Below are 11,692 nucleotides of genomic sequence, written 5' to 3' on the forward strand. Positions count from 1 at the left end.
AAAGTTGTACACATCTCTTTACAGCATATTCAGAACTTTGATCGGACGACATATTGTCCATGGATTGAGCTCATTGAATAAATTGTTCAATCTTGTTTATGAATGTAACGCAACTCCGACATGCGATCTTTCATCTCGTACCGTCCTCAAAAATAGTTATACCACAGGTTTTATGGACTTTAGCACACAGATCTTTTGATGAACCAGCTTTGCTAAATTTTCGAAGCATATGACGACTCTCGTGAGAATCACCGCAGAGTTTGCAAACCGGATTTCTAGGAGAAATCTTTGCCGGTGTAGGCATACTTTCCGCCATTATGACTTCGAAATAATACATACATTATTTTTTAATGGCCAAGTTTTACATCAATTATTTAAATAAATCAACCAATCAAAATGTTGATCTGACCGGCCGATGCCAGGACCTTTTCCCGCCCCACCCCCAACTAAGGGAAAAGGCCCCTGGAACGAGGTTGAGCTGAGACAGATACAGTATTGTGGTCAGATAGACCAAAGGGTGGAAATATTTGTGGTTTATCGCAGTGATCTTGCAAATTAGTTTGCACTAAGTCCAGGATGGCATCCTTTCTCGTTGGTGTTTTCACAATTTGTTTAAGTTGAAAGTGACTTTTAAGCCGTGTAATGTAACCTTTAGTTTCCACAAACCTTTTTTCCTAAAATCGTCCAATAAATTAAAATTAAGTGTGACAGCCAATAGCGTCCTTTGCATCTGTCGTTTAAGTTTGTCACGTACCACGACCTCTTAGAGAAGAGAGGAAGAATGCGTGACAATCCATAACAATAGGTGCAAAAAGCAGCTGCAACAGCAGAAAAATTAGCCATCAATAGATATGCTAAATGAAATCAGTGAGACTGAAAACTTGCCAAAAAATGAGACAGACCTCATTCTTTTTCGTTACCTTCTCCAATAACAGTCGAAAAACTGACTTCACGAAACATCCATCCGACTCCTGGACCGTGAAGTTTGAGTTTACCTATCGCACCTTGGGTTGAATACACTCGCACGTATGATGTATTATCACATGATTGGGCTGAACACGGGACGTCACACTGGCTGTCACTAGTGGCCTTGCCATACACATCATACCGACCGTTGTTGGTACAAAAGCACAGGTTTCCCTCGGTGGCTGCGTAGGACTGGTTCAAGTAAGCGCAGGAGGAGGTGCACTCTTGAGCAGAAGTGTCGGACACGATGTAGTTTCCGGCCGAAATGTTGATTAAGCGGTCTGCAATATTTTCTTTGTAACATCCCAAGTACCAGCCTAAAAAAACGAAAAAGATATCATTATCCCTTTTAACTCCCAAGATCTGATTGTCAATTCTCCCCTCGACCTACTAGAAATTTCTTTGTAAATTAGTAACAAGAATTTGGTTTCAGATCAAGGTAACAACTCCGAATTCAATAATAAATAATAAATAAATAAATAAATAAACAGTTTTTAACGTGGAGAAACACTTAGCTAGAAGCTAGTTTACAGGTTTTCCTCCAAACAACTAAAACAAATATTTCAAATTGAAAATAACATTATTAAGAATCCGGACCGGCCGAAGGCAAACCAGTTGGCTATATTACAAGCATGGCCGAGGATTTGAAACTCGGGGCTACCGTGAAAAAAATCCAGGGAGTGGCCAGGGCGGGACTTGAACCCGGGAGCGGCGGATCGCAAGTCCGACACGCTGACCACTCGACCACGCTGCCTTCTCCGATAACTTTGAGTAATCTCATTACATGTTTGCTGTGTAATGTATGGATATTACAGGGAGAGGTTACATGTTGATCACTACTGGGAGTTGTAACGTTGACGCGAAAAAGAGCTTTCTGAATTCCTCGATCAGCCAGGAATCAGAAACATCCCTAACCCTGTACACCCTAATATCAACATCTATATTCTCCATACTGTTCTCTATACGTTTCTTTGGGTGCGGACAAGGAGAATTTGTTTAACAATCAAGAGCTTGTTTAGTTGATGATCAATTCATTTTTTCTGTTGACCTTAATGTGTGATTCTGAGGTGATATTGTAAGGAGAATTTAGATGTTAGTCACTCTTAGAGGTCAAAGGGTTAAAAGAGAAAACAAACAAAAAATAAATAAATAAAAAAGTGACGCATGTCCCTGTAAGAGGCCAGCGAAATCTCAGAGTCAAAACAGTTAACTGTTGAAATCGCAGAAAAACGCCTTGAATGAGTCCCAGTAGGTTTTTGTGTTTCAATCTGATTGGTTGAGAGAGTGGCACGTGCTCTTTAGGCCAGTCACAGTACGAAGAAAGGCATGCAAGGCCGATGCAAAGCCGAACCGTCGGACACTCACTCGGATGTTTCTTCGTAATAGAGTTTCTTCGTCTGTAGAAACGTATTACAGAAGGGCTGACAAAGCAACAGCTAAAACTTCTGAAAAGACCATCATTAAAGAATTAATTAAGCCGGTGGGTGTTTTTTCCATTCTATCCTGAGACGGGTATAAAGTTCCGTTATTAGTCGTTATTAGTCCAGCTCCGCAGATATTATGTCGATATAACGGCTCCCCGCTCCTCGTAGCTTTCAATTATTTTCAGTTATTAACTATGTAGAATTTTCGCTAACTCTACCGTGTTCAAACGCGCTTTTTAGAGTGCTGTTATCATATTCCGTAAACAGTATTTTTCACAGAACATTTTCAAAGGCGGATCTCATAGTAATGGCGAAAAACCAAATACTACACACCCGGTAAAAAAAAGGAAATTGTTAATATCTGTGGGGTAAAGTGGTTGCAGAATTAAGGCCCATGTAGTTTTTCGTTTATATCGGACAAAATGAGTATGGAAACTACTAAGCTCTTGCTTAAAGTATTTATCGGTAGATTAATTGCCTTTGTTGCGAAAAAACGTTAGAGCTGAACTCGAGTCCCATCTCTCTTGAAACAGATGTCCAAGATCTGTGAAAGCCGAAAGCCGCTATTGCTTGAAAATATCTCTTACGTGCTATTAAGAAAGAAAACAACAAAATGAAAAAATTTTGAATGCCTCAACAGCAGTACTCTTGACCGCGAAAAGCTGATGAAAATCGAATGCAAAACTCATTATCAAACGATGAATAACAAAATGAGAAAATCAACAACGCGTGGGCACTGCACAGAGACAATTACTTAGTCTCCTAAAATATAATCATTGAAAAAACGCTCTACCGAATCCATATTGTGGAATACACGGCGATATATTAGGCTAGATAGGCTCAAACGAAAAAACCTCAGACCATAGAAACACTCGGAAAACTTCTTGTTGATAGACTATTGCAGTTTGATGGGAAAGAATTAATAAATCGATGAGATCGAAGTAATGTGTTTTTTATACGTTTTGTTTTATATGATGTCAATGGTTTAAAACATTTAATGATTTTACTAGTTGCCAACCATCTAAGAATCCACAGAGCGACAAACAACTAAACTTGTTTATAATTCATAACAAAAATCACCTTTTTCAAAGCTAATTTTTGATAGATTGAAATATTATCTGTTTGATGAATATCACAACTTCGTTAAGCCAGAGACGTGTTTGGTTTTTGCCTTTCTCTTTGCCTTTGAAAGGAAAAATGGGACAAAACCACGTCCCTTTATTAAGTTTTTATCCTGTGCACGCGATGTCGACAGGAAGCCATATGTGGTATGTATGATCATTCATTTTCACGTATTAAGTCATAAAGCATTCAGTGCGCTATGACACTGGGATATAAATTTGTTGTTAAACATCTGCTCGCTAACTCTCTTGATATCGAATATATTCCAGCAATTGGTTGAGGAAAATAACAGATATCCTGGCTGCCAATAGTTATCATGTTAAAAATAGCATTGACGAATTAACTTCAGCTTGAGAAAGCCGGGTTTGCCAATTACGAGCTTTCGAGCATATTTGCCGGTACGGTTAATTGATCCATAAATGTTTTCCTGGGGCTTGATGTGCAATTTGAATAAACATATGGGATGTTTTAATAACCAAACACCTTTCCTTTGCGACTCTCTACAATATTCATACACGGTCTTGTTTTTGACAACCTTCCAATCACTACGAAAAATATGCCTGTAATCCAGGACACACTCAGCACAACGGAAAATGTTGCCTTTATTTCAAGTTTTCAGTCATTGATGACATATATAACAGTATACAGCATCGCTTTTTAACAGTAAATTTGTGATAATAAAGTTAGATTCAGGTTTTAATGTCAGTGATAATTAGACGGGCAACCTGAGGTCTAAGGAAGTTTGCCGACCCCATAAGCGCGAAGCTTTAAACACTTATCGTGTTGAAATAAAGTTGATGCTAAGTTATGTCGAAGTCGATTCCTTCAAGTTTATTCCAGATCATCAAATTTTTACGATGGCGACGAGATGCCTTAAATAATTTAACCACAAAAATACAAACCGATTTAAATATCAGCCATACAAACGATGTTTACATTAGGTTCTTTCAGGTCGTATTTGCAAATAAATAGTCTCGTTTCGTAGTTTTTGTTGAATTTGAAACGTTGTTTTCATCAAATTGCCTTCATGGGGTTTTTAGCAGGCATTTAAAAATTTCAAGAAAACTTCAAGCAAATTGTTGGCTCAACAAGACTTCAGTTTCTGTTATTCTTAAACAAAACTTCTTGGATCCTTTACAGATATATGGAAAGTAAAATCGGAATTTATAACGAAAAATGGATTAATAGCTTAAACATTGGTTCTCATTTTGGGAAAGATCTTTACCAAAATGAACTGTGAGCAGCTTTTTAAAGAAAAAAAAAAGGGAAAAAGTAGACCCTCAGGTGATGTTTGCATGACACGATTTATCACACTAATCACTTTGCAATTGTTTTTATTGCTAGGAAACAGTAACTAAAACGTTGAAAAAACTAACAAACTCAAAGATAAGATCTGTCTTAGGCGAAGCAAGGGTCTGGAAACAGATCCTTTCTTTGTTTTGGTCTGATGAGCTCATAACAAATACGTGTCGTGAAACCCTTAATAAACGTTAAAATGACTTGGACTGGACAGAAAAGTGACAGGTATTCCGTAAGTCCACTTTAATAAAAACGCATTTTGGGAAGACACAGATGTTTCCATAAGATCTGAGAAAATGAAAACCTTCCGTTCGATCTTCAGTTAAGGCACAATCACTGCCTTCGAAAACTGCTTTTAAAAGTTGTTACAACCTTCTTCTTTTTATGTCACTGTGCTTAGCAAATCTTCAGATAATTCTTTTTCGCTTCCTTTCAATCTGTGATATTAAATCACTGGATTTTTTGAATGATAAGTGGTGATAAATCAGATCAAATTTTTTTCATCCTTAAATATCCTCAAAACAGAAATAATATACAGTTAGACCGCTAAAGAGATACGACAACAAATTCTGAGTGAGAATTACCATATCGAAAACTAATTTCTGAGTCCGGACGTCACGTTATTGGAAATCCAAACTTTTCTTCGAAGCTGTCGTCCTCCTTGATCTTAAAAACAACGATCTCTTTTTTTTTATGCCCTTTGGAACCAGCGATCAGGAACTCGGCTATGTGAAAAACAGAACTTCGAAGATGAAATCATTAATAGTGCACGCACCGTTCGGCCGGTTGTGATAATTAGTTTTTGCAAAGGGGCGTCAAGTAGGAATACACGGCAGAACAAGACGAATAAAAGAAAAAGATAATAACATTTTTTAGTTGGAGGGTTGGTGAATGAATGAAAAAATAAAAAGGTACCCCTCACCGACTGCCAAAACAAGTTTGATAGAAACGCTTTCACTGTGAAACAATGCATTAGTCTACCACTGGTGGCGCTTGTTTTGAAATTGTGCCCAGTCTGGCGAATTTACCGAAATTCGCTCCAAAACCTTTTACACAACATGAGAAATGCAACGACGAAACTTCAGGTGAACAAAGAGACGAATGTGAGATATAATAAAATTTACCACAACGGATCGATCCTTCTAGGAATTGGTTGTAAATCAGGCGATGGTAACGTTAGTATTGTTCAGTGTTGTAATTAAAGTTAGATACTGTTAAGGAAAGCAGTTGGAATTCTGGTTACTACAGATTAATCCTCGAGTAAAGAGTGAGTCTTACTGCCGAATGGTGGCTTGCGGCTTTTTAAAAAATTTCTAATTACGAGAGGAAATGAAAAGATGTCGCCTGTATCGTAAAGATGCACATACTAAATACTGGTGGCACAAAATTCTCAAATGAAAATTTTCCTGAAAACCTATGCAACTACAGGAAATTCTTTGATTAAGTAGAGTCCTTACGGCTGCAAAATAAAGACTTTATTTACGTGTGGCACCAATTTCGCAATGAAAACATGAAGTGTCGTACTTTTTTTTTAAAGGCAGAAACCATCCGCTTGTAAGCCGGCTGTGTCAATAAACTGAACCGAAGATGAAAAATTTTCACTGCTTTGCATTTCATTTAACCGGATGGTCTTACCGCTAATTTTTCGCAGGATTAGACCAGCTTAGAATTATAACTGAGGTAGAATTGAATAATCATGGCGCGGCAACATTAGAGAATTCACCGTAATGAGAGTGAAGATAAAATGGGCTGGCAATGGCAATTTCCAACGCTAGCTAGGTAAAATGAATAACGCGACAAACTTACCGGCCATGACTTCTCGCGTTTCAAGTTGAAGAAGGGCAAGCTGATTGCAAAATAAAAGAAAAAACGTTGATAATTTTTAATATTTTGAGAGAAGTGTAACGTGAGAAGACTTTTTCTTTAGGGGGTTAGTGCACTTTTATGTTACTCCACGTTTAGGTTATCGTGAATTAAGTTAAATTGAACCTTACCGTTAACAAAAGCAGCCCATACATTGTCCGCTTTGAGAGGAGAGGTTTTTCCATGTCAGTCTCTGATTTTAGAAACTGCAGATTCTGTTGGGAAATCACTTCATTTTCCCCGCGAATTTGAGATGATAAAATGTACTCACATATATTATGGCGAAGATCTGAGTGTTTCCCGTCTTCTATAGCATAGAACACAATCTAGAACACCAGGTGTCATATTGACATATTGACGTTTCAGCATTTGTAATAAGAGGAAAACAATGTAGATTTAATGAATTTGCATAAAATGAGTCAGCTATCTCCCTCGATATATGTGTTAACCGTCAAAAGCTACTCATCTCATTGGATGGTTCTATTGTGATTCCGTGCGTACGACACCTCGTTTCTCAGTTTACCTATTTCTTTCAAATGGAAACAAAATTTTCCGAAAGCTTGACTTTCCTTAAAAGCCTTCTGGCCAAAGTACGGGAACGAGTAATGCATTTTACTCGATGCCGGTGACACTTATTCTTCAATTTAACCTTCGATCCCCTGTGTTTACCCAGTCAAAAAAAGAGAAATACAAACCACAGTGTTTTCTAAAACAATTTCAACAATGTCAGAAATCTTCCAAAAAAAAGCCTCTCTTAAATAAATCGAGCAAGGAAAGAAAGAGAACCATTTTACGATATTACTTTATGTGGAAAATTAGCGAGAACAAAGGACAAGCGCGACTTCAAATGCTTTGTGATATCGGGTTCGTGAAAAATATACGAATTCTTTTTACGTATTTAGCCTTTTTCCCCGAAGAGCATTTATTTCTCCGTCTTTGCCTCTTTTTGATTCAAAACATTTAATTCAGTTTTTGATATACACGCGTTTTATCACAAGTGTATATTGCTAGTCTAGCACCCAAAGAAAACTCGCTCCTTCCGGTTTCAATACAATCCAAGCAACTATCTGGTTGAAAATTACGATGATACTCAGTAATAACACCACTTGGAAATCCCATTTCTTATTCAATCGAGCTAGTAAAGATAAAATGTAACAATAAAATAATCAAACGAAGATTCAGCTTCACTCACAACCTACTTCACGATGAACAATTAATCCTGAAGTTTGCAGGGGTTTTCATGTAACTATGGAAGCGCTGAGTGACGTCAGGACGGAGATGTAAAAAAGTGAAAAAGTTGACATAAGTTAAGCACACAAAGCTGCGAGAAAATTAACTGCTGTTTGATTCGAAAATAACTACTTGCATCGCTTTCGAACACACACAATAGGCATGTATCTACCTCATGGTGAAAACGTATTAGTCAGCTAGAGTCTGGATTAGGAAGTTAATTATTTTGCCGGCGAAACATTGTCATTATTTTGTTTAGAACTGAATTTACTTTTAGAATTGGGGGAAGCGCTTGCTTTACTTAGTATTACGTTAAGCTGAAGAAAAGTTTTAGGTCCCAGTCTTCTTCATTTCATTATTATTTATCTTTTTATTTCTGTGCCTGATTATCACGGACAAGCTTTTTTCTGTCTGCCAGTTTTTGTTTTTCTTTTGTAGCAGCAAAAGAAGGCAAACAAATAAACGTGAGTGTTAAAACCCTCAGGGCTCCAGAGGTAAATAACCAGTTTGGAATTAACTCTTTTTTCTATCATGGATTCTGAGACAAAAAAAATGAACAACACTTTATTCATTCTTAGAAGTTGCAAATTTAGGAAAGCTTTGTTACATCTGAGCCTGCAGAAATCGAGTAATTAAAACTTCCTTTCGATTCAAGACCTACGATATTAGGCTATGAATAATCTCACCGTGCAGCTGTACGCTTGGCAAAGATAATTAATTCAGGAGACAATTTTGGCTTAATTCACCGGACAAAAAAAGGACCTTTATTGTCTGAAGGATTTTTCTTAGGAAAATGATTAGTAAAAAGTAAGAAATTCACCACGCGCGCAGAAAGAGTCATGCAACACAAAGTCAAATACACGAACTCGATTCCTATTTTCTCATTTTTTTGCATCCGCAGCAGCTGAAACACAAAGATGGAGCCATATCTCTAAACAAATTAAGGACTGAAATTAAGAAACCTTACCTAAATAACATCTTTCTTTGTATGCATTAATGTCGTAGTGGTTAAACTAATGAACCATTAGCCTAGCCTTGGTCTCCACTTAAAAATGTGCTGAAAGAATAGTATATGTTTGGATATAGGGGAAGTCTGTCTCGCATAACGTGTGCGACTTTACTGCAGTACTTACCCCGTTAAGAGCCCTGGGGCTAATACTTCGCCGAAAGGATTTCTCGGTGGGCCTATCTCTGAAGAGGCGGCTTCTAATTGGGATTTAAAGAAAGACAGGCGTTTGAAAACAAGCTGATAACAACCCGTTCTATGTTTCATCATAATAACTCTACAATCAGTGTACAAAAACGAAACTGGTTAGGATGCAGTAGCAGACCCCAGTCTTAGTTCTCAAGCAAAAGGTGAATCAAGCTCACAGATGAACCTGAATAGGACTAAAAATGTTTTTGACGGACAATCTGTCAATGTCCTTCAGCTACTGAACACTATCCGTAAGAAGTTCCTTTATCGGATATTTCACACACTTCCGACAAATTTCTTTAAGTAATTAATTTTTTCCCGACAACTCGAATCCTCAAGGAAATTTCTATAAATCGCTAAAAAAAAAATTGAACAAAATTTCACCAAAGAACAGTCATCACAGATAGAGTTATGTGAAATTGTTTTCATCCGGGATTTATGAGCGCAGAAAACGGCCCGAGACCATTGGGGTTATGAATGTTTGTCCCGATCTACTTGGTTGAGGCAGAAGAGTTGATTACTGTGGATTTCAAAGGTGCCAAACTTGACACTGAAAGCATCAGAGGAAAAAAAAAACACATCACAAGTGCAAAAAACTTCAGAAAGAAAGGTGACTTTTTAGACAACAAAGGAAGTCTCTAAATTCTAGTTCGTTAGCATTATCCTGTGTGAGTTTGAGTACATATTTGTTCACTTAACAGTGAATTTTAACTCGCTTGATCGTTTAATGAGAGGCACCAAGACTCTGGACCCTTCTCTTTTTATTCTTTCCTCAAGAGCTACTACAGCTTCGACTACCATGCTTCAGATCTTTTCTTCTCTCTCTTTTTCCTTCTACTCTAGCGAGAGGTACCAACGTTTTAAGTAGGAAATCCGTAGACATGTTTGGGTTAGCTGACTGTGAGAGTTTCCTTAGTGTATCCGTTTATTTTGCAAAAAAGGGGGAAACTGGTGGGCCCTCACCGAAGTACTCGTCGAGTGCCAAGGAACCAATTGGACGCTAACAGCTGAGCGCGGGAATCGCGCACGCAAAGAAGAACTTCAGTGTGGGTAGAACTCAACGTCAGCTTTACCAACGCAAACACGACCACCTGTGAAACTGTCTAACTGTTTAAATGTCTAACACGGTAACAAGGAAATACGCGAGCTGAGCCAAAAACATATAAATCTACCAAAACAACAGGTAGGCGCAAAAGGCAAAGCTTAACAAAACAAAAGGCTTAACTGGAAAAGTCTCAAAACAACAACTTCCAATTCACCTCACAACACAATATTTCCTGCTTTATCCATTAAATCATTTAGGCCTGGTTCAAAAGCTGAACTCTTCATGAGCCGCATCAATGTCTTAAATAATGAGGACGAAAAGTTCTGCGTCTTACCTCAATTAGGAACAGCTTCTCCAATTCGAAGCGGAGTAGGCGTTTTTCTCCGCCCGGTTCGAGCGGGAATTTTGCCTCTAAAACGGTTTTGGAACGATTTCGATTTAGACGCCGAACATCTTATCTGTTAAACCAAATGCGTAAATCGTAATCGCGTATTTTGACGCGGTTTTCTTTTCGGAATTTTGAGGGGTGTGGATTATTAAGTTCGGGGTGTAATCAACAAGCGTACTCTTTGCAATTTGAATATATCAACAAAGTTGAAATGGTAAATTGGCCACCGTTACGATTACAAAAGCTGACGTTTCGAGCGTTAGCCCTTCGTCGGAGTGAATAGCAGAATTGTGGGTTGTGTGTGCTTTTAAAGGCAGAAAAAGGAGCTACGTGATTGGTGGGAACATGGCAACGAGAAAAACACGTATAAATTAGTGGAATGAAAAGCGTTTGTTGATACCTGTGGGATTTAGACTGCCGGTTTGAAAGATGAGCTTTTGTTCAAGAGTTTTACGGCTTTCCGTGCTATCTAAGTGTAAGGAAAGACCGCAGATTGCCATGTGTTGCTTAGAGTGGTTAGGTAAACTAAAATGTCTAGCGACTAGTTTCGATGTGTCCTTGTCATTCCTCTCCACGTCGCGATGGTGTTCTTGGAATCGGTCATCATTTCAACTTTGTTGATATATTCAAATTATTTCGTTACCTCACCGACGCACCCCCAAACAGTTTCTTAAGAAACTATCAACCTTTCTCTTTGCAATTTGGGTCGGTCTCGATCCAAATACAGTTTGGCTCATGAAAAATGGCTTTATCACACCTTGCAGAACCTTTTTTGTATCATCAAAGGGCAAGCTTTAACCTGGAATCCTCAAAAGAGTGAGGAAGATCATCCACGGAACACCTGGAGACGCGTTCGCTGGAAGCAGAGATCAGTTCCAGAGGCAGAAAGAGTTGGTAGGCCTATGCTCCTAAGAAGCAGTGAAGGGCGAAAAAATTCCGCATTTGAACCGCGTCCCTTATTACACGACTCGGGCAGTCAGAGGGCCGATAACTAAAATCGACCAATCAAAATGCTCTATTGCTGGTCAATATTCTCTCAGTATTGGACCGGGCACTGTCCCGAAAGGTCCCGAATGATACCGCACTTGTGTCCCTTTGAACTTCAGTCGTATAATAAATCTGTTATTAACCAAGCTTGCTCGGGACCGTACAGGAGGAAT

General features: G+C 38.4%; 1 protein-coding gene across 1 annotated transcript in view; it reads right to left on the minus strand.

The window, feature by feature from the left end:
* LOC111321625 (polycystin-1-like protein 2) overlaps window positions 1–7,019 on the minus strand; it is a 36,995-nt gene extending 29,976 nt beyond the window's left edge. The window contains exons 1-3 of the mRNA XM_022924567.2: window positions 6,806–7,019; window positions 6,618–6,657; window positions 921–1,283 (exon numbers count right to left, since the gene is read on the minus strand). Of these exons, the coding sequence (XP_022780302.2) occupies window positions 921–1,283; window positions 6,618–6,657; window positions 6,806–6,859 (457 nt within the window). The 5' untranslated portion in view covers window positions 6,860–7,019. The remainder of the gene's footprint in view (window positions 1–920; window positions 1,284–6,617; window positions 6,658–6,805) is intronic.
* Between the last annotated feature and the right edge of the window lie 4,673 nt (window positions 7,020–11,692).

This window comes from Stylophora pistillata, chromosome 10, assembly GCF_964205215.1.
Source record: "Stylophora pistillata chromosome 10, jaStyPist1.2, whole genome shotgun sequence".
Taxonomy (NCBI): domain Eukaryota; kingdom Metazoa; phylum Cnidaria; class Anthozoa; order Scleractinia; family Pocilloporidae; genus Stylophora; species Stylophora pistillata.